Source organism: Canis lupus, chromosome 27 (assembly GCF_048164855.1).
Source record: "Canis lupus baileyi chromosome 27, mCanLup2.hap1, whole genome shotgun sequence".
Taxonomy (NCBI): Eukaryota; Metazoa; Chordata; class Mammalia; order Carnivora; family Canidae; genus Canis; species Canis lupus.
This window is the reverse complement of record NC_132864.1, coordinates 38,447,642-38,470,454: the sequence shown is the minus strand read 5'-3', so window position 1 is coordinate 38,470,454 and position 22,813 is coordinate 38,447,642. Positions and strand designations below refer to the sequence as shown.

The 22,813-nt window shown below is 49.7% G+C and overlaps 2 protein-coding genes across 3 annotated transcripts; one reads left to right on the top strand and one right to left on the bottom strand.

The window, feature by feature from the left end:
• Positions 1-1,428: 1,428 nt before the first annotated feature.
• Positions 1,429-13,132, top strand: LOC140619741 (tubulin alpha-3 chain-like). The gene is made up of 5 exons (XM_072803617.1): positions 1,429-1,583; positions 9,098-9,320; positions 10,213-10,361; positions 10,679-11,359; positions 12,744-13,132. Exons 1-5 carry the CDS (start codon positions 1,581-1,583, stop codon positions 13,038-13,040), a joined length of 1,353 nt encoding a protein of 450 aa, XP_072659718.1. The 5' UTR covers positions 1,429-1,580; the 3' UTR covers positions 13,041-13,132.
• A 1,573-nt stretch (positions 13,133-14,705) lies between these two features.
• On the bottom strand, positions 14,706-21,869 carry MZT2B (mitotic spindle organizing protein 2B). 2 transcript variants are annotated; one of them, XM_072803629.1, is made up of 4 exons: positions 21,656-21,869; positions 21,314-21,462; positions 20,212-20,391; positions 14,706-14,966 (listed from the first exon to the last, which is right to left on the bottom strand). In XM_072803629.1, the coding sequence occupies exons 1-4, from the start codon at positions 21,817-21,819 to the stop codon at positions 14,809-14,811; spliced, it is 651 nt and encodes a 216-aa protein (XP_072659730.1). In that variant the 5' UTR covers positions 21,820-21,869; the 3' UTR covers positions 14,706-14,808. The 2 variants fall into 2 exon arrangements, with proteins under 2 accessions (XP_072659730.1, XP_072659731.1); XM_072803630.1 differs by lacking the exon at positions 20,212-20,391 and having other exon boundaries at positions 21,656-21,861.
• Between the last annotated feature and the right edge of the window lie 944 nt (positions 21,870-22,813).

The following is a 22,813-nucleotide window of genomic DNA, read 5'->3' as shown; positions in this document are numbered from 1 at the left end:
TATCTGAATTCTGCCAAAGCAAGAAGGGAGTATGGAGCTGAAGAATTGTTCCTACTGAATGCATGGTAGAGGTGTTGCTCAAACCCAGACCATTGGAACTGCCACTGTGAATATTACCTCATCCCTTCATTGACCTAGAAGCGGTAGGCAAGGCAGGAAATCTGCATTTTGCATCTGCATTTAAAAAAAATTTAGGTTATATTTATAAATTATTATAATGTAATTTATGTTCATAATTTATTATATATACCTTGTATTTATTTATTTATATTCTCAACTTTTAACTCCTTTTTGGTCCTGCCTTCTTTTTTTTTTTAAAGGATTTATTTATTTATTTATGCATTATAGACACACACAGAGAGAGAGAGAGGCAGAGACACAGGCAGAGGGAGAAACAGGCTCCATGCCAGGAGCCTGACCTAGGACTCGATCCCGGGACTCCAGGATCGCGCCCTGGGCCAAAGGCAGGCGCTAAACCTCTGAGCCACCCAGGGATCCCCCAAAGGCAGACACTTAACCACTGAGCCACTCAGGTGTCCTTTAGGTAGTACTTAGAAGAGCCAAGAGAAGGGACACTTGTCTTTTGTAGGGTAAACACAGACTTTTCCATGGACCAGCAGCAGGAATTGGGTAGTGAATGGAGGGCTCAGCCTCCCTTCCAGGAACCTTGCAAATCTGTGTCCTTTCACCAAGGTGTGTGAGTGGGGGTGGGCGAGTAATTCCTTGGCTTTCTGCATTGTGGGGCCTCCCGCCCCGGTCCTCCCCCTGAGGCCTCATGCGTCCTCTAAATGGCCAGTCTGTGCATCTGCGGCTGGTTTCCAACCCAGTAAAGCCAGATTCCTCAATCTAGCCACGGTCGTGCAGACCCCACCCACAGCCTTCAATGTCACCCTCTTCGCCGCAGTCCAAGGGCCTCTGGCTGAGTCTTGCAACTCTCAGACCTCCCTGTCGCTCTGCCCCTGCCACCTACTACTCCTCTTAAAAATTCTTACCGGCCCAGGATACTAACATCGGCATAGGTAAAAGGCTGCTAACAAAATAACCCTTAAATGTATCTGCTCAAGCTTAAGTCTGCAAACCCCTTTCACCCTTAACAGCTCTTGTCACTTCCAATACCCTTGCACAAGTCAAAACGAAAACGTCCGAAGACTACATTTTACAGATGAACATGTAGGGCTCGGGGCGGGGTGGGGGGGAGGTGTAAGCTGTTACTGCAAGGCCTCCACCCCTCATTAGGGACGCCCTGCGGCCACCGCTCCACGGCTGCTCGGTGGCATGAGCCCCGCGGGTTCCCGCCAACGTTGCAAGCGACACTCAGCCACTGCGTTCCCGCCACCAGGTCGCGGCTTCCCGCCCAAAGTGACGACCAATCAAAAGCGACCTCGCCGGTCAAGAAAATGGCCAATCACGCTTGAGGTTCCTGCCTGGAACCCGCCCCCCCAAGCGGTCGGAACCAATAGCATTCGCTCGAGCAGCGAGCCAATCAGGATGCGGAGCGTGGCGTGGCCTGCAAGCAGTTGGGCGCGTGGCGTGGCACAGAGAGGAAGTGGAGCCCGGCGTGCGACCAGGAGGCAAACACCATGGTATGGCGGGTGGCCTCGGGCGGGGGCGGGGGGCAGGCCCAAATGGCAGTGGGGCGCGGGGGGGGGGGGGGGGGGCTAACGCGGCAGCTCCGGGACGCTTGTGTCACCTGGGAGTGGCACCCGCAGCGCTGGCCCTTCCCGACTCTTTCTTCCTGGAGCAACCCAAGTGCTGCACTCGAGTTCTCCGACTTGTGTCTCCTACTTGTGGGCTCACGAGGGGGCACGGGTAGGCAGTATTACAGCGTCCTGAAATAAGAATGGTAGAAAACACTAGATGCTGAAAAATCTTGCTTCCTCTGTTAAATGGGGTATTTATTTATTTATTTAGGTTGGTTTATACTTAGAATTTTCTTAGAGCAAAACCAAGCAAACAGGAACAGACTTGCTCATATTCCCCTTCTTGCGCCAGAAAAAGCACACAGTGCACACTCTTGCACTTTGTTTTTGCATTGCACAAAAAAATCCAGTGCCCTCCATATCGCCGTACAAAGATCTTCATTGTTTACGGCTGCATAGTATTCGAGTGTGTGGCTGTAGATTATACAACCTGTTCGGGGTCACTGGATGCTTGGACTTTTATCCCAGTCTTTTGTACATGGAGCTGCGATGAGTAATCTGCACGTGCTGTTTCTTGTTTCTTTTTTTTTTTTTTTTTATGAGTAATCTGTGCATGTGCTGTTTCTTGTTTCTTTTTTTTTTTTATTTTTTTTTAAAATTTATTTATGATAGTCACAGAGAGAGAGAGAGGCAGAGACACAGGCAGAGGGAGAAGCAGGCTCCATGCACCGGGAGCCCGAAGTGGGATTTGATCCCGGGTCTCCAGGATTGCGCCCTGGGCCAAAGGCAGGCTCCAAACCGCTGCGCCACCCAGGGATCCCTGTTTCTTGTTTCTTACCTAATGTAGGTGTGCATGCGGTGCCAGGAGTGCATGGCTGTGGTTTTGTAGATCTTGCCAGATTCTCTTCCATTGGCAATACACGAGAATTCGTGTCCTCCCACAGCAGGCTAGGCTTCTGTCTTTCCCTTTTTTAAATATTTATTTATTCATGAGAGACACACACACACACAGAGACAGGAGAAGCAGGCTCCATGCAGGGAGCCCGCTGCGGGACTCAATCCTGGATCCTGGTATCACACCCTGACCCGAAGGCAGATACCCAACTGCTGAGCCACCCAGGCAGCCCACAGGCTTCTGTCTTTAATTCATGCATTTTTATATCCTCATTCATAGATTTACTATGTAGTTGTTAACACATTAATAGTTTACACATCAGTTGAACCCAGCCAACACCTGTGTCATTATGCATTTCCAAATAATGTGCTTATTTGGAAGACAAATAAGCAGTGCCCAAGAAGGACAGCCTTAGGTGGAGAGCCACCAAAACAGTCCTCCAACAGGAGTTCATGTGGTCCAGTTCAAGTGTCACTTAACTGAGGCTGAGAGCTCATCCTGTTTCCTCTCCTGATTACTGTGGTAGCTTCCGAACTTTATATATGTGTGTGTCTGTGTATAACCATATATACAAACTATATCATAATTTACTATATAATAATTCATACTGACCTCTGCATTCTCCCTTTGTAAAAGTTGTTTTGAGGCTTCTCTTATCAGTCATTGCACAGCGTGAAATCAAGCTGCTCAAATGAATTACTTGTAGAAGTGAATTATTTTAAGTATAAAGGAAAGCTATCTTCTGTTACCAGACAGGTAAAAGAAAGCGTTAAGATTAGGAGATAATTTGTGCATTTCATTATTTTCAGGAGCTTTTTTTTTTTTTTTTTAGCTAAGGCTTCATCTTAAGAAATAAAAACACCTTCATACCTTCATTAATACTTTCAGAGAGCTATTCCACCATTGTTGTTTGATACGATAGAGTCTTCTTAAGTTGAAATGCCTAAAATTTGATTTTTAAAGTTCATAGTAATTGAACCAACTAAATTAGGAAACTTCCGGGGAGGGAGAGGTGGTGACAAGTTGTTGTGAATATAACCTAAAAGAACTTAACATTGATATTCTCTGAGAAAATATTGGCTGTCCTAGGTACTTTGTTAGAAGGGTTTGTGTCTGAAGATGAATTTAGTAGAGGGTCATCTGGGTGGCTCAGTTGCAAACGTCTGCCTTTGGCTCAGGTCATGATCCTAGAGTCCTAGGATCAAGCCCCATGTCGGTATCCCCGCACAGTGGGATATGTGCAGGTACATGCTCTCTGTCTCTCAAATAAATAAATAAATAAAATCTTAAAAAGAATTTAATGGGAATCCCAGCATCAGAAATTAGGTTTAAAATCCTACTTTGGGGATGCCTGGGTGGCTTAGCAGTTGAGCATCTGCCTTTTACTTGGGGCAGGAACCCAGGGTCCGGATTGAGTCCCGACATCGGGTGCCCTGTGGGGAGCCTGCTTCTCTCTCTGCCTCTCTCTGTGTCTCTCATGAATAAATAAATCTTAAAAAAAATAAAATCCTACTTTGTGCATCCCTGAGCCTCATCACCAAGTTTAGTATCTTCTGGAGAATTTGTCCCTGCCTCTAAAGGCAATTTTTTTTTTTTTTTTTTTTTTGGGCTCAGTGTTGCAGTTTGGTTGGAATCAGAATTAGACCATCAGCTGTGATTTAGGCCCTTGTAGTAAAACAAGACCAGAAGCCGAGTTTGGGGGCTTCAGAGCTTCAATTCTAAAGATTAGGAGATGACAGTGCTAGGTTAGGAAATTAGAAACAACTTGAAATTGTTTGAGATTTCTGAACTGTAATGTGATCATAATTAGATGATAGGAAAATAATACCCATAGTTAAAATGATCTGGGCTTGTTGTCAGGAGTGCTGGGGGTGGAGGCAGCTGAGGGTTTTGGCCTTGCTGTTCAGGGGTGTGGTAATGGTGATTGGTGGCAGGAGCATGGCTGCTCAGGGCTCTGGGGTCCACTCTCCCCTCCCACTACAGACCAAACTCTTACTGGAATTATTTGGAATTTATTTAGACTTGTCTTATGGTTGACAGAGAATGTGGTCTACTTGGCAAATGTTTCCTGTGCGTATAAGAATGTGTATCCTGCTGTGTGGATTGGAGTATTTTCTAATGTAATTTAGATCGGTATTGTTGATAGTGTTGTCCAGGTCTTCTCTACCCTGACTGATGTCTATCTAGTTGAATCAGTTATTGAGAGAATGTCGAAGTCTTTGATTGTGGATTGTCTGTTCACCTTTCAGTTCTGTTTTTCTTTGTATATTTTGAAGTTCTGTATCAAGAAGCTGTGGTTCTAATAGTACGTAACCATTATGGATTACTATGCTTTTCCTGTTGAATTGGTCCCTTTATCATTATGAAATGACCCTCTTTCTTTAGTAAAATTCTTTGCTTTGAAAGCCACAGTGTTGGTCCTGGGCTTTGCTATCCCTGCTGTCCACCACCAGGCTGAGTGCCTTGTTCACCTGGGCTCCCTGTGAGCAATGTGCTGTCAGCCAGGTGTGACCCAGGCTGCCTCCTCACCAGGGAGAATGCTGAGAACGTAGAGACTGTAAGTTCCCACTAGTACACTCAGCAGTGGGATGGAGCCCACTGGTGCTCTTGGAGAAGTGGGAGATGAGTGGCAGAGTGGAAGGTTCCAGACTCGCCACCTTGTCCCTGTATGCCTGAGCGATGTCACTGCCCTGCTGTGTGCCTGTGCACTCCTCCCAGCCCTGCTGCCCAGCCTCATCCAGGGTGGTATTTCCTTTTAACTTGCTTGGAGAGAGGGACACCTGGATGGCTCAGCCTGTTCAGCGTCTGCCTTCAGCTCGGGTCATGATCTTGCGCTCTTGGGATGGAGCCCCACATCAGGCTCTGCTGTCAGGGAGTCTACTTCTGCCTCTGTGCTCTCTCTCTCTCTCAAATAAATAAAATCTTTAAAATAAATAAATAAACTTGCTTGGAGGAACACCTGGAAGCTTGCCTGTCCCATCCATCCCAGCTCCCTTCTTCTAGGCCAAGGTCAGTCTATGCTAATAGCAAGCAGTGTCAGCATAAAATAAAATGAAATAAAAACTGTACTGTTCATCTAGCCCCTCTAGCTTGCCTTTGGTTTAGGCTTAGCATGGTATATATTTTCAATACTTTACTTTCTAACCCATCTTTGGGCTTCCTATAGTTGGTTTATAGTTAGGTCTTGCTTTTTCTCTGACAATCTGCCTGTTAATTAGATATTTACATTTAATTTGTAACGATGTTTACTGTGATTATTGGTAGGGTTGGGTATAAATCGACCACGTTGCTGCTTGTTTTCTGTTTATCTCCTGTTTGTTCCCTCTTTCCTCTCTTTTCCTGCCTCTTTTGGATTATTTTTATGATTCCATGTTATCTTTTTTTATTACTTTTGTGACTGTACCTCTTCATTTTATTTTTTTTGTGGTTGTTTTGGGGATTATAGAGCACATCCTCAGTCTGTCGCAGTCTGCTTTCAAGTGATATTATACTACGTCCCAGCAAAATACTTACATTTTTCCTCCTTGGCCTCTGTGCTACTATTGGTCATATTTTAGTTTTTTTAAAGATTTTATTTATTTATTCATGAGAGACACTGAGAGAGAGGGGCAGGGATACAGGCAGAGGGAGAAGCAGGCTCCACACAGGAATCCCGACGTGGGACTCAATCCCAGGACTCCAGGATCACGCCTTGGGCCATAGGCAGGCACTAAACCACTAAGCCTCCCAGGCATCCCATATTTTAATTTTATATGAGCTATAAACCCCACAATAAATCATTGTTTTTGCTTTAATGTTCAATTATATTTTTAAAATACAATAAAAAGTCTTTTATGTTTGCCCACATGTTTAGCAGTTTTGGAGTTGTTTATTGCTTTGTGTAGTTCGAATTTTCCATCTAGTATTTTCCTTCTCTAGTTAATTCTTTTAACATTTCTTATAATAGTGATCTGCTGATTATTCATTCCCTCAGTTTTTGAATGGTGAAGTATTTTTCCTCTCTCTCTGTCTCTCTTAGTTTCATTGAGCTGTCAGGGTCATAAAATAAAAACAAAGTGTATAGTTTGACAAGGTTTAACAGTTATGTATTTTTTAACTCAGTCAAATTTGATCTATTGTTGTGTTGTAATTACTGACCGGTTAGTATTTCTGTAAAGTTTTTATTTTAGAAAACTGACAATTACATGGTTAAACTTCTCAATGCAATAAAATCCAAAGTATTTATTTATTTTTAAAGATTTTATTTATTTATTTGACAGGGAGAGAGAGCATAAGCAGGGGGACCAGCAGGCAGAGGAAGAAGCAAGGAGCCCAGTGTGGGGCTTGATCCCAGAACCCTGGGATCATGATCTGAGCCAAAGGCAGATGCTTAACCAACTGAGCCACCCAGGCGTCCACAGACAAAATATTGTATTTTATTTTTTAAAAAGATTTTACTTATTTTTTCATGAGAGAGGCAGAGACACAGACACAGAGAGAGAAGCAGGCTCCATGCTGGGAGCCCGATGCAGGACTCGATCCCAGGAGTCTGGGATCACGCCCTTGAGCTGAAGGCAGGCGCCAAACCGCCGAGCCACCCAGGGATCCCCTGAGACAAAATATTTTATAACAAGTCTTTCAATACACTGATCTTTCAGCAATGCAGAGGCTCTCCCTATGTTCTTATTTTTTTTTTTAAGATTTAACATTTATTAACATTGATAATCCACAAAACCACCACCTCAATAAAGATAATAAAACTCTCATTACCCCCAAAAGTTTCCTCCTACCCCTTTGAAAATCCTCCCTCTTGCCATTCCTGCCCCACTACTAATCTACTTAAATGTATTTCTAGAATTTTATATATATGGAATCATTGAGTTCATTTATTGCTGTTTGAATTCCACCTCATACTATAATTGTTTTGAGATTCAACCACTTGTTGCTGAATATCACCTTTTTTTGTGATAAAATAAATACACATGGCACCAAATTTACCGTTTTAACTACTTAAGTATAATTCGGTCACATTAAGTATATTAATATGTTCTGTGTCACCGCTTCTATTCTAGAACTTTTCTATCATCCTTACATCTTTTCCTCTGTGATACATAATTAGCTATTAATTCTATCCAGTGTATTTTGCATTTCAGGTATTCTTTTTTATCATTAGCAGTTTGATTTAGGTCTTTTTTATATCTCTCATTTTCTTCTCTACCTTCCTGGGATATGGATAGGTATGTAACAACTATTTTAATGTCCTTGTCTACTAGTTCTGTCATCTCTGTCACTTATGGGTCAGTTTGTATTGATTATTTTTTCTTTTCATGTGGTCATATATTCTGTGTATGTGTGTGTGCGTGTGTGCGCGGGCACGTGCTTATACCTGGTAAGTTTAGATTGACATTAAAAGTGAGCCTTTAGTGTAGGTCTCATTTGGTCCAACTACTAAAGGGAGGGCTCCCCTTAGTGCTTTGTGACTAAGGAGGCCTTTCCCTCAAGACGCCTGTGAGCTCAAGAGTCCCTCACACATGGGTGCTGAGTGCTACTCCACTGTGGACTCAAGTGGGACTCTTTGCTGACATCCACAGAGCTCTTTCTGTGCAACTCTCTCCCCTCCACTATTAGCGACATGGTTTCTAGATACCTTAGCCTCCTTGAACACTGAATTCTCTCTCAACCTGGGGAGATCCCTGGGCATTGGGTTTCTGCCCCTTCCCCCAAATGTAGCCTGGAAACTCCCGAGCACATTGTCTGGGGGCAATGCTAAGGCTTACATTGTCTGAATCACTGTCTTGTATTGCCTGTTGTCCAATGACTATAAAGTGTTATTTCATATATTTTGTCTGATTTTCTTTTTTTTAAATTTATTTATTATTATTATTTTTTTAATTTACGATAGTCACACAGAGAGAGAGAGAGAGAGAGAGAGGCAGAGACACAGGCAGAGGGAGAAGCAGGCTCCATGCACCGGGAGCCCGACGTGGGATTCGATCCCGGGTCTCCAGGATCGCGCCCTGGGCCAAAGGCAGGCGCCAAACCGCTGCGCCACCCAGGGATCCCCCCTTGTCTGATTTTCTAAGCCATTGTTTACCAGTTTTTTTTTTTTTTTTTAAATTTTTTTTTTTTAATTTTATTTATTTATGATAGTCACATAGAGAGAGAGAGAGAGAGGCAGAGACATAGGCAGAGGGAGAAGCAGGCTCCATGCACCGGGAGCCCGACGTGGGACTCGATCCGGGGTCTCCAGGATCGCACCCTGGGCCAAAGGCAGGCGCCAAACCGCTGCGCCACCCAGGGATCCCTGTTTACCAGTTTTTAACATTGCTTATGGCTTGGAAGACTAATTTACCATGGTTCTATTACTATTCATAGTTTAAGTGTATGTCTATCTATGTTATATAGATAAGTGTTCAGATATAAATATCATTGAAAGCTCATGAGATATAATGTCTGAGGAGATCTTAAGACAACAAAATATTTTAGAAAGACTAACTTAAGATGTTTGGTTTCATTTGCATGCTATATAGTGTTGATTGCCTTGAAGACAAGGGGGTCTCAATGCTTCTGTTCTGGTCCCCAGCGCGAGTGCATCTCTGTCCACGTGGGGCAGGCAGGTGTCCAGATCGGCAATGCCTGCTGGGAACTGTACTGCCTTGAACATGGAATTCAGCCTGATGGTCAAATGCCAAGTGACAAAACCATCGGCGGTGGGGATGACTCGTTCAACACGTTCTTCAGCGAGACTGGGGCTGGCAAGCATGTGCCCAGAGCAGTGTTTGTGGACCTGGAACCCACCGTGGTCGGTAGGTCCTGGGGCACTTGGCGGCTTTGCTGGGAGAGTGGGGGAGCCTCCCTGAAGCCCCATCCATGTCCCCTGTGCTCCTTCGAATCCTTCTACAGAAAGGATGGGACGTACAAGTGTATGCCCGTGGCTGTGTTAGGTGAGAAACCACGGGGTTAGTGCTTAAAGTGTCCTTGACACCGAGGCTCCTAATTTAGGAGAACCTAAAGTACAGACCAAAGATGGGCTGGGACTAGATTCACTCGTGGCCGCCTCAGAGCCAGGCGGGTGGCTATGTAGACCCCACCTGCAGGGTGCCCAGTCACCGGCCCCGCCCTGACTCTGCACACATCTGATGCAGGTGCACAAGAGTCTTGACCTGCATCTTAGACATAGAAGGTAACTAGAGAAGATTCGTTGGGATCCTGCAGATTAGAAGCCTGAGGTGGTTCCCAGGGAGAGCTACAAAGAGAGAGCACCTTCAGTGGCCACCCAGGAGAAGACAATGTCACCCTGAAGTGTGAGGCGCAGGCCACATAGGGTGCCCCAATGGGACTTCCTGGCAAAGTGCTGCTGACGTGGTGACTGTCCAGGATGTAAGGGATTTTTTAGTTAGACTCTTGGATGTAGCTCCAGATCTGAAGAAATAATTTCATGGGTGAGGGTGTGAGTGGTTTCCCTTCTTTGGGAACCAGTCAGATTGGACTTGGTATCTCCAGCTGATGTGACCTACTAGAGCCATAGATTGCAGCTGTGGTCTGCATGTTGCACAGACATTTTCTATGAGACCCTGATGCTGCTGCCCCCCAAGGAACAGCATGTGCTTGGTAGATCCAAAGGGTCCCCGAATCTATCCCCCTTGGCGAGTTAACAACAGGCCTTGAAGACCCACTGCCCACGTGTCCTCTTTGCAGATGAAGTGCGCACGGGGACCTACAGGCAGCTCTTCCACCCAGAGCAGCTGATCACCGGGAAGGAGGATGCAGCCAATAATTACGCCAGAGGCCATTACACCATCGGCAAGGAGATCGTCGACCTGGTCCTGGACCGGATCCGGAAACTGGTAAGAGGGCGCTAAGGAAGCTTCTTGTGGGTGTTGCCCTGGACAGGAGGGTGGGCAGGAGATGACTTTGACAAAACCCCAGGCCAGAATCTCGAGTCCACATCTTCCTTCGCATGTGGCTTCAGTGCCTCCTCCATCACCCATCCGTCTTAACATCTGCCCCGCTCTTTGCTTCTGAGCATCACGCGGGTGCCCTGTGGACGGTTTGAATGCGTGGTGTCCTGCAGAGGGAAAGAGAAGTGACTGTGGGTCATCGGAGGCTGGTGGTGCGGCTCCTTCCCCGGCGGCACTGACTCTCGGTCTGTGATTTCTCTCAGGCGGATCTGTGCACAGGGCTGCAGGGCTTCCTCATCTTCCACAGTTTCGGGGGCGGCACCGGCTCTGGGTTTGCATCTCTGCTCATGGAGCGGCTGTCGGTGGACTACGGCAAGAAGTCCAAGCTGGAATTTGCCATCTACCCGGCTCCCCAGGTGTCCACGGCCGTGGTGGAGCCCTACAACTCCATCCTGACCACCCACACCACCCTGGAGCATTCCGACTGTGCCTTCATGGTGGACAACGAGGCCATCTACGACATATGTCGGCGCAACCTGGATATCGAGCGGCCCACGTACACCAACCTCAATCGTCTGATCGGGCAGATCGTGTCCTCCATCACAGCCTCCCTGCGATTCGATGGGGCCCTGAACGTCGACTTGACGGAATTCCAGACCAACCTGGTCCCGTACCCCCGCATCCACTTCCCCCTGGCCACCTATGCCCCGGTCATCTCAGCCGAGAAGGCCTACCACGAGCAGCTGTCCGTGGCCGAGATCACCAATGCCTGCTTCGAGCCGGCCAACCAGATGGTCAAGTGTGACCCTCGGCACGGCAAGTACATGGCCTGCTGCATGTTGTACAGGGGGGACGTGGTCCCGAAAGATGTCAACGCGGCCATCGCCACCATCAAGACCAAGCGCACCATCCAGTTTGTGGATTGGTGCCCGACTGGATTTAAGGTAGGACTGGGTGATGATGTGAGGTTTCCCCCGTCAGGGGCAGCCGACCAAGTACAGAAGGCCTTTTGTGGAGAATACCTCTGATCCATGGCAGCCAGCCCCTGGTCATCTGAGCCCGGGTGATAATTTATTCAGTGGGGCCTTTTGAACTTCCTTCCTTAGTTATCACACTGTATACATGTGATGAGAATTTTTTTTAACTTCAAACAGGAAATTTTTAGAACCAATTTTTGTTTCCTCTTTTGGGTGGTTAATTTGTGTGGAAAATGTAGTTTGGGTTTAGAAATGCAGAAATTTTGGAAGCATTTTGAGAATTTATGTGGATATTTTAAATTGGGGCATTAATACAAACATTGCTGTCGCTAAACACTTCATTCCACTGGCACATACAAGTTAAACCCAATCTAAATATCGCATGCAATATTTGATTTAGAGAAAAACTGTCATGTTTTTGGGAAAAAAATGATGCTATATTTATTTCTCTTTTGGTAAACTTAGCAATTCTGACCTGAGTTTGCCTCCAGCATAGTTTGTAGCCACCTTCCATTTGATACAGGATAGGAAACTTGATGTCACTTTGCAGCTTTATCCATAGTTTAAAAGTAAACCCTATCAAGGCTTTCCATCATAAAATTTCATGTGAACACAGCCACACCTGTTTACTGATGTGCTGTTGTGGCTGCTTTGTGCTACAAAGACTGAAGTAATTGTGACAGAGACCATGTGGCCCCGCCAGCCTAGAATACGTACTGTCTTGCCCTTGACGTTCTAAGTGACCCTGTGTATTGCTACCCAAACCTCTGTCCTCTGGTTTAGAAATTTGGAATGCCTCTCCTTTGGTCTCAGCCCTGGATTATCACCCCCTTTCTTCTATTAGCACACCTAGGCCGCCTCCTGTTGCAGTGGTAGCAGCAGTCCTCAGACCTCTGACAGGAATCCTGTTGTCCTGGATTCACAGGCTAGCTCTCTCAATGGGAGACCGGGGTGGCAGGATGATCTCCCCTCATAATAAAACCATAGTGCTGTGACTCGAGCAGAAGAGGTTTCAGCTACAGCAATGAATCCTCGTCTGTAGAATCCTATGGAGAAAATGCCATCTAAGGCATACAAAGCATTATTCCTTTTTAGAAGAAACCATCCTGTTACCTGAGCACCTCACATGGCTCAGAGGCTGGGACACAGCCCTTCAGGCAGCTTGGAACCGAGCCAGGCTGGCTGGCCCCTTTTTCCCTGTTGTCCTTGTCTAGAAACCAGCACCCTGCTCGCCTGACACTTTGCCTGGCACAAAGAAGGCACTTGCAGGTCTCCTGTTTGCATGAAAGCACCCACCGTTTCTGGGTTTGACTAAAGCTTCACAGTCTGCCTTCTTCCTTTTCTCTGGCAGGTGGGCATCAACTACCAGCCCCCCACTGTCGTCCCTGGGGGTGACCTGGCCAAGGTGCAGCGGGCCGTGTGCATGCTGAGCAACACTACCGCCATCGCCGAGGCCTGGGCCCGCCTGGACCATAAGTTTGACCTCATGTATGCAAAGCGAGCCTTTGTGCACTGGTATGTGGGGGAAGGCATGGAGGAAGGGGAGTTCTCCGAGGCCCGGGAGGACCTGGCAGCCCTGGAGAAAGATTATGAAGAGGTGGGCGTGGATTCCGTGGAAGCAGAGGCTGAAGAAGGCGAAGAATACTGACCGGAGCGGAGCTGGCAACCATCTCTTTGTATCGCCCCCACTATAACATTACGAGATAGGTTTACCTATTAAAGTTTCTGTTTGAAGCATCATGTACCTTGTCCTGCACTTTGACATAATTCTGATCCAGATCCCTGTCTTTTCCAAGTGGATTTCCAGGGAGGAAAAAACAGGTTTCCTTTCAGAAAAAAAATTAAGCATGTCTGTATGTCTAGTTACCACATTAATCCTAGAAGAAGGCTTCAAAAGTCATGGCTGAGGGAATTAGGAAAAATGCTTTGGTTGTTCTTAAATCTTTCACTAGTTCTTGATGCTCCTTTGGAGAATGGAATTGTAACCTGGTTTGTTTTTCCAAATTGTGGAATGGCCACTTTGACTCAGTCTTGTGGAGGGTCCAGGGAGGCAGCCCTGCCCTAGTGCAAACTCTTACTAAGGCTCCATTTTCAGCAAGGCCTTTGTTTTGGGGGGCATTGTTTTAATTTTTTTTTTTTTTTTTTAGATTATTTGCCAGTGCAAGCAAGTGAGCAGGAGTAGTGGGGAGGAGCAAAGGGGAAGAATACTAAATGGGAGCAGGGCTGGCATGCGTTCCTCTCCCCCTCCCCCCTCTGCTACCCTGCAGCACAGCTGGTCTCCAGTTATTTACAATCAAAGTTTCTATATGAAACCTTTCTATTGTGATGCGCAGCTGGGACACACTCCTGTGCCTGCTGGGATAGGTAGGACCCCAAAGCCTGCCGGGTCATGTGGAAGGCTGTCCCAGACTATACTGTAGAAGCAGGGAAACAATTTCCAAACACAGATTTCAAAACAAAAAAAATTTCTAGATTCTAGGTAAACTGAGTTAGATGTTCAGTTGGGTTTGTCATTTTTCAGGCTTTTCTGTTGACAGCACATGGTGACTAATGTGTAAGTCAGGAACTGGAGTTTGAACATTGGAAGGGGGTTGTTGACAAGTCCCTAATACTGTGGGCGAAGTATGTAGGGTCGAGGACATTATTAGGTGGAAAGGAGTCTTACTGAATTCTGCATGGCATTCACAGCCCACAGAGTGAGCTCTAGGTTACAACACACATCATCTTTGATTTCATTGTGCACATAACCTATATGACATCATTCTACCTCCATGCTCACACCCTTGCAGATGAGCACCCTGGGAACAGTCTCAGCAAAAGCACTACCCCTTTCCCTTTAGCAAAACGTGGTGTTGTCGGTTTATAAAAGATCTGGTAATACAGTTGACCCTTGAACATGAGTTTGAAGGGTGCAGGTATGTGGGTTTTTTACAGTATAAATATCTTTTCCTTATGATTTTTTTCTAGCTTATGTTAAGAATACAATATATAATACATACATAAAATATGTTAATCAACTGTTTATTGATAAGCCTTCCTGTTAACAGTAGGCTATTGGTAGGAAAGCTTTGGGAAGTCAAAAGTTACATTAATTTTTCAACTATGCAGGGGATTGGTGCCCCTAATCCTTGTGTTGTTCAAGGGCCAACTGTACAGATACGGTCTTTCCAACCTGAAAGTCAGGTACAGGAAGGTGAAATCACTTAAGTCACTTAGTTCAACTGTAGCACAGCGAGGCCCACCATGCAGAACTGATTCTAAATCTGTGTCTTAATATATTCAAAAGGTGATAGCAAGCAGCTTGGATGGACCCTCGGTTTCCCACAAAGCTTTATTACCAACTGTGGAACCCCATGTAGCCTCCATTAGGAGGCTGCCAAAGCCCACAGCTGGGCCACATGAAAAGTCTGCCCATGTCAGGTGCTGCTCCGAGTAGGGCTCTTCCCCGGCCCGCCCCCCTTCGGCAGCCTGGTAGCACTGGGTTGTCGGGGCATCCTTTGGCTGGATCCTTCCCGGCCACTGCGCTCTGCCAGTGCTGGGCCTCCACTCAGAGCCGCGCTGCCTTTGTTTCTCCCTGAGCAGACACAGAACACAATCATTAGGAACCAGGGCAAAATCCACAGTCATCACATCTACTGCATTGTGTTCCTTGCATATTATGTCTAGTACATCTCTGTCCAACCTTTCGGCCAGGAACCCTCTGTCAGCCTTAAGCTCTGAGGCTGAGGACTGCCTGGAAATGGCATATCCAAGAGAAGTCCTCAGCAGAGTGCAGGAGGCCCTCAAGCGTGTGTCCTAGGACAGAAGCAGTGCAAGGAGCAATAAGGAGAGTCCGAGAGGCCCATTTTGGGAAAGGTAAGCTCAGCTGGTGGACTCCAGCCCTGGAAAGTGTGACGACCCTGCTGACCACCAGCAGTGCTGGAAGGCTCACCAGCAGGCTGCTGCCTCCCTGCCTCCCCTAGCACTCCCCCTTCCAGATCACCCACAGCTGAACTGCTGGAGGCACATCCATCAAGAACAGAAGTCAGGAAAAAAAAAAAAAAAGGAACAGAAGTCAGGCTTTTGGATTTGGACTTCGGCAGCTCCTTCTCACAGGCGTTTCTCTGCCTACCTCCGAAAGTATTTTTGCAAACATTTGGTGGTCAAGTCTCTCGCTCTCAAGTTCAACCCTGTGATTGAGTTCCTGTCAAGGCTTGACTGCTCAACGAGACTTGCCCTGACCACAAGTAGTTACATTCAGATGAAGGCCACTGGTGCAGATAGCCCTTGACTTAGAATTTACTTACCTTACCCTCTTTCTTTGAAGACAGGAAAGTCTGAAACCACACTTGGACCTCAGGGTGTTGACAGCATTCATAAGACTGAGAGGACACCACAGTGGACAAAAGATGCCCAGGGAGCAGGCTCGCCCACTGGGTCCCAGGCCCTCCCCATAGGCTTCCCTTGACCAGGGCTCTTCGCTGCTCCTGTCTGGCAGGGTCCACCCTGCAGACTCTGACTGAGGTATGTGTCCTGTGTTTGACCCTCAAGCTCAAGGTCAGTTCTTAGTCAAATAAATAGCCTGCCCTGGGGACTGGTAGGTTTTTGGAGAAAAGACACCATGAGGTTCCTTGGGGGGGATGTTTAAGACATTCCTGTTTTACTATCTGTCATCTGAACAAGGGGAGGCAACCGCACAAACAGTGTACTGCAGCCTCTGGCTTCTCCAGGTTGTTAGACTTGCTTTCCATTCTCTCTGGTACGACACTCCCCCCAAGATTCCTACAGAGTTTAGGACAGCCCTCCTTCAGAGCATTTCTGAACAGCTCCCCTCTACGGAACAGGGGGACTCTGCTGCTCAGTAGGCTGGGAAGGGTTAGAGTGGTGGCATGCTTGGGACTCAGATTTTCCCCTGCTTTGCCACCGTGGGCTTCACACTCAGTTGCTTGCAGACAGTGGATTCAACAAAGATGTAAGAACAGGTTACCCAGGGCTGAGGGCATGTGGTGGGGTGAGGTGGGCCAACTCAGCCTACCAGTGACTCACAGAAAAGACAGACACAAAGCAGAGAGGCGTCACCATACATTTCCTTTTTCCTACTACAAACGCTGATATTCTGGTTCCTACTGACTGGTCAGTGGGCAAGGACCCAGTCTCCTATGAGTGCATTAGGCCCACTGCCCTGCAGCTCGCCACAGGCTGGTGCCCACTCTGAGGCCATGTCCCTCTCCAGGCTGGCCTAACCCTGGGTACTTAGGTGCCCCACAAGCTCAGCTAGGGGCACCTCCTAAAGGACCTGGAAGCACAGCTCAAGCACAGCTCACCCACAGCAAATGGCAAGGGTGGGGGGGAATCTCAGATGTGGGCCTGAGTCTGCAGCTTTTCTTCAGCATGGCACACACCTGAATTTCCTCTCCCCCTCAGCATAGTGACCAGGGCCCTTCTGGAAGCTCAAGGATGAGAGAAAAGGAGAAAACAGCAAATAATGTTCATCTTTAACTTGTTGAGGCTGATAATCCCTTGAAATAAGACACCAATGTAACGTTGAGCCATAAAAGGCATAAGAAATTCATCTAAGAATGAAAGTAGACCATTTATACAGCTCTCTGCAATTCCTAGAACCTTCAGGAATCATGTGTTCTCACTGTTAGTGGGGAGACCCACTCAGACCTCATTTTAGACAGAGCTGGGGAGGTTAAGGAGAGTGAAACTTTGGTCTCAGGAGAATGGTGTGCAGGGCCTGTCAGTGGACAGATCTGCTCTGTTAAGCCTGACTCTGCCATGCACCCCTACACCTTACAAGGGACTTTCTGGAGCTGGTCCTATCTGCCCCAGCTCCCTGTGGTGGGGTAATTAGGGTCAGGTGGAATCTGGAGAGCAAGGCTGAGCCAAAGGTAGGAGGGGTGACATGTCCCCAGGCCCAATGCCTGAGGGGGCCTCAAACAGTTGAAGACGATCACTGAACGTTAAAAAGCCTGGCGTATTGTGTTATAAAGTTGGTGCTCCTCCTACTCCTAAAACCTGACTGCTCTGATGAAGCAAAACCCCAAATGCAACCCGAAACACACTCCCTACAGCTAGGGAGCTGGCCCACCATAGTGGGACCCACTGTGCCATTTACATCTGGTGTGACCCATGTGGTCCTGACTCCCTATCCCCTGTAAGCAATCCTGGCAGGGGTGGGGGGATCGAGGGTTGACAGCCTGAATGTGGGCTGCTGCTCCCATCCCGCATATGGTTCCCAGGAGCAGCCTTTCTCCTTCATGGTGGCAGTGCTCAAATGGGCCAGAGGGGCCGCTGAGGCCAAATATTAGTGACCAGGTGGACACTGGATGTGTGTCGTGTGAGGAAGGAAAAGAACAGGGTGGGTTGAAGCAGCACAGTGGGTGCCCCAACATCCTCAGGCTGGTTGGCAAGGTCTGATGGCCAGGGTGAGTATGCGGCCAGGACCATCCATCACTGCTACTGGACAGCCTGCCGCAAGGTCTAACCCATCAGCCAGTCTTGCTGCCCCTTCTGGCCTAGTACACTAGTACACAGGAGGAGCATAATCAGTGCTTCCAGAAAACATAACACATAGAATGACAAGGACTGATGTGCACCAGGGACATGCACACATGCATTTTTAGCTCTTAATGTAGCCTATGCTTCCTGGGAGGTGTGACCCCTCCTGCACATATACATATGCCTGGACTCAGTGTTTCAGGCAAGTGTCGTGATTGTTCTGGAGCAGCGCTGTCCAATAGATACACGATATGAGCCACATGTGTCCTTCATTTTCTAGTAGCCACGTAAAAAAGTAAAAAGAAACAAAATTAACTAAAATAATGTATTTTTAATTAACCCCAAATATGCGATATTACTATTTCAACATGTAATAGGTACAAAAATTACTTGTGAGGTATTCTCTTTTTGTGCCAGTTCTTAGGCATCTGGCCATCTGAGGTGTATTTAAACTTGCAGTGAGTCTCAGTCACACCAGCCCCAGGGGGCCCATGGCTTCCATATTGGACAACGCAGCTCTGTGTAAGGCTCACAGCTTCGGCACACCAAACTTCATCTTACACGTTCCGGAGGAGCATTTTTTTAAAGTATACAGTTTCCCTAAGCTTCAGCAGAGAACACTCAACTGAATTTTATTTTTCCTTAGGTGACCAGACCCTCACTAAGACAAGCATTTACCCCTCTGTGCTCTTAGGTCTTCTGCTTCTCCATTTTCTGCCTGAGTGAGCTTGTAAGTGAAAGTCCCCACAGCCCACCTGGATAGCCAGGGGACAAGAACCCAGATGACCCCTGTGCCTGCCTGCTGCAGCTTACCAGATCAAACACCTGAGTGGGGCTCCAGCCCCCAGTCTGCAGCAGCTTCACACCCCAATTCCATATGAAACCTAAGGCGAGGTAGCCCCAACAGCCCCAAACCCCATCATGATCCTAGGCTGCCACAGTCCCCCCAACTGATCACTGACATCTCTCCTCTTTCTCTACCCTAGGCCTTGCCCAAGGTCTGTGTGGACAGATTATGTGATATGTGGCCTCAGAGCTCTTGTCCTCTATTGCCTCTGCCTCTTGGCCACAGTGCACTCCTGGCATGGCCCCTCATGTGCTCTACCTCCCTTCAGTGCTTCCCCACCAACCTCCTTTCCAGGCTGCCCTCTGTCCCCATTGGGCATCTCCCCAGGGCCTCTATGTCTTCATATCCTGATCGCCGGCAGTAGACCCAAGGCCTAAACACTTGAGAAGTCCTCATGGGGCCCAGAACTCCATGCCACTCTTCTCTCCATGCTTGGGGCTTCCTCCCCACCTCTCTCAGAGCCCCTCTATGCCACTGCTCCCAGTGCCAAACCCACACTACCTCTTGATTCTCCACCCCACCCTCTCCTTTATCCCCCCTCCAAGCTCAGGCCTATTTCTACCAGGGGCCTGGGCCTGCATCTCTGGCTGGAGCCCACCCACTACCCCTACCTTGAAGGGCTGCAGGCCAACAGGACTCTGAGCCTGTTTCACTCTTGCTGCTCCTGCAAAGCCAGCTACACTGGCTTCCTCCTGTCTCTCACCATTGATTTATCTAACCATCTCCCTCACTGGAGGGAGAACCTGTCCATCTCACAACCCCTGAGTCCTCAGCACTGACAGCCAGCCTGGCACTCATGTGCAGCAACACCCCCCCTCAAATCAGAAGGGCTCCATTCCAGTTTCTCCCTCCTTCTGTCCACAGATTCCTCAACTCAGCTTTGTAGTCTACCCACCTCTACCCTGACCCGCCCCTTGGCCTTCTCTCCCCCTCCCCCCAGCCTGAACTCCAGGTGGCACCTAGAACATCGAGGTGGGTGAGGTGGGGAGGGGCATGGAGAGCACATGGAGATCTCAGGCCCTCACACCCTCCTGGCTCTGGGCCTCCAGCCTCATCAGACCCGACAATACCTGGAAGGTACTCTTGGCTTAGGAGGCAGGCAGGAAAGGGCAATTACAGCTTATCCTCTAGGCTACCAGTCTTGGTGGGTGACTGCATCTAAGAGGCCAAAGTGTTTCTCATACCTAAGGCTTCACTCTCTACAGCAAAGTAAAGGCTTTCCCGCCCCTCTGCCTACTGTCCTCCTCTGGGGTGAGAGCACCTCCACAGAGTACAAGGGGTGGTGGTCCCATTCTAGAAATATTGCAGGTTGTCTCTAATAAACTGAGGCATGAAATCCTGTCTCGGTCTCTAAGTTGTGTGGCAGGAATGGCCCATAAGGTCCTGCCCTTGCAGCTCCTCTAGAGGCTGCTCTTCCTTCTGGGGGCCACAGCAGTTTCCACAGAAACGAGAGAGCACCAACCCCCAGAGATAAACCAATAAACGCAACCTGCGAAAGGAGAGAACAGGCAGCAAGAGAACCGGAGGGAACCGGGGGGCCCTGGAGAGAGAGGCGAGTGCGTGGCAGCTGGGCCGTGGAGCAGAACTGGAGAGGCCGCAGGCCGCGGGGCCGAGGAAAAGGAGGGCCTTGCAGGGGGACTACGGTTCTTGGCAGAGAGAAAGGAGGCCTCTGGAGGTCAGAGAGAGACACAAAGAGAGTAGACAGAGCGTGGATCAGTAAGGAAGCCTGCGCTCCAGGGCCCAGGGCCTCTCAGGACAGGGGGCATAGGTACCCGGGGCCCTGGCACTCCCACCCACAGGGGCCCAGCCTGCCCCCAGCCCGAACACCAGCCCCTTCTCAGGATGTCTGTGAGTGCCTGAGGGCTCTGGCCAAGCATTCAGAGCATTTCTGAAACTGGGAGCAGATGCGACATACCAGGAGGATGCAGATGGAGCTCCACTGTGACACCTTCGTTAGTAGTGCCAGCTTATCCCCCAGTCCTGACTCTCAAGAGTGAGGAGGCCCCTCAAACTGAAGCCTAGTGCTGTGCCCACTCAGGCCTGTGTACCCTGCATCTAGGGCAGCCTGGGGCTGCCACGCTGACCCCTGTCCTGCAATCCGAGCAAGGAAGCTCGGCTGGCTACGTTCCTGAGCAGCACCTGGGCACAGGTGGCCCACAGGTGGAGAGGGCGCAGGAAGGCCTGTGCCTGCCCCACCCCCTGAGCGCTTCCAGGAGGCTTGTACACACCATGAGAACAGGAACCAACACCACCTTGCTCCTGTCTTTGTGGAACGAAAGCACTTCTACCCAGCGCGGCAGCCGCAATCCTAGATGAGCCCTAGCCCGCCTGGGCACCCTGGGCACCCATTTTGCATCCACCTGATCTGGATTCGCACACGGGCACTGTGAAGGGTAGCAACGAAGCCAAAGCTGGGGACTGGAAACCAAGAATGGAGCCCTTGGATGGTCCCTGCAGGTGCTGGGAGAAGACCCACAGTAGCGCCCTGCCGCTCAGGGCCAAGCCTGCCTCGTGTCCCGCGCTGCCCACTCCCTTCCCCCGCCACCCCCCGCCGAGCCACAGGGGCGGGGAGCGCGGGGCCCGGCTCTGACCTCGGGTCTCGGGCACGCTGGATGTGGGCAGAGACACGGCCGCGGGGTCCTGGGGCTCGCCCGCCAGCCTCTGGCCAGCACACATGGACTTGAGCATCTGGAAGACGGCGAGGGGCGCCACGTTCAGCTTCAGCAGGTCCACCAGGATCCTGGAGAGAACACAGGCGGTGGGCTGTGAGCCCTCCCCGCGCGGGCCTAGGGCGGCCACCGCCCTCGGGTCCCCCAACTGCACTGCGGGCGCGCACAGGGGCCGGGAAGGGGCGGGGGGCGCTGCAGACCAGAGGCCGGGGCGGGGGCGGGGCGGGGCGGGGAGGACGACGCGCACCCCCCGCGCGGGCTCACTTGAACACGTCGGGGTCGATGGCGCCGCCCGCCGCCTGCGCCAGCTCGTACAGCTCCATCTCCTCAGCGCTCAGCACCTTCTTCCGCCGCAGCGCGAGCTTCTGCAGGGCCGCCTCCAGCCCCGGGGGCGCTCCGGGCCCGGGCCCTGCGCCCGGCGCCGCCATGTACCGGACCCCAGGGAGGCGCGCGCCGCGCCCGCCGCTCCGCCGCCGCCGCCGCCGCGCCCCGGCGCTCCCGCAGCGCCCCCTGCCGGCCCCGCCCGCAGTCCTCTCCCCGCCGCGCCCCGGCGCTCCCGCAGCGCCCCCTGCCGGCCCCGCCCGCAGTCCTCTCCCCGCCGCGCCCCGCTCCGCCGCTCCATCCGCAGACGTTTCCCTGCGGGGCGAGGAGGGGTAAAAGCAGGAAGATGCTCGTCTCTAGCCCGAAGGCTGAACGACAGCCTGCATAGCTTTGATAAAGATCAGATAAGGGCCGGTTGCTACATCCTCAAAGGTCTCCTGGCTGCCGGTACGTCTCACGGGTGGTCACTACCGAGCTGAATGATACGCACCAGAGAAACCTTGCGAAAGTAGTTTTAGAAGGAGAAATCCCAAGAAGACATTTGTGACCTAATAATCCCTGCACAGCCCCTCCGATAGAACCGCCAGCCTCATTCAGCACATGTGCAGCAGCTTCTGCCCACGGCTCCTCCTGTCCCTGTGCTACTTCGATGAACTTACTAAGTTGCACCAATAGTCTCAAGAATTCCTTCTCCGGGATCCCTGGGTGGCGCAGCGGTTTAGCGCCTGCATTTGGCCCTCTCTCTCTCTCTCTCTGTGTGACTATCATAAATAAATAAAAATTAAAAAAAAAAAAAGAATTCCTTCTCCACGGTCGTCCTCAGTGATCCCACAACAGGGGTGTGTGTAGGGCGTGCGGGATCCTGTGGCACCGCGGAGACCCGTTTCTGGGCAAGCAGGGTCAGACGGCATTGGTCATTCTCCCTTGGGCAGCAGCACCCACGCAGTGCCTGGCATGTAGTAGGCGCTCGATAAATACCGGTCAGAAGAAAAGTCAGTCCTTGCGGGGTGTAATTATCCCGCGTCGTTTCCCCGATAGGGGGCGCGCCTCCAGGACCGTCTTGACAGCTTCTCTTTCCGCGCACGCGCGCTCCTTCCAGCT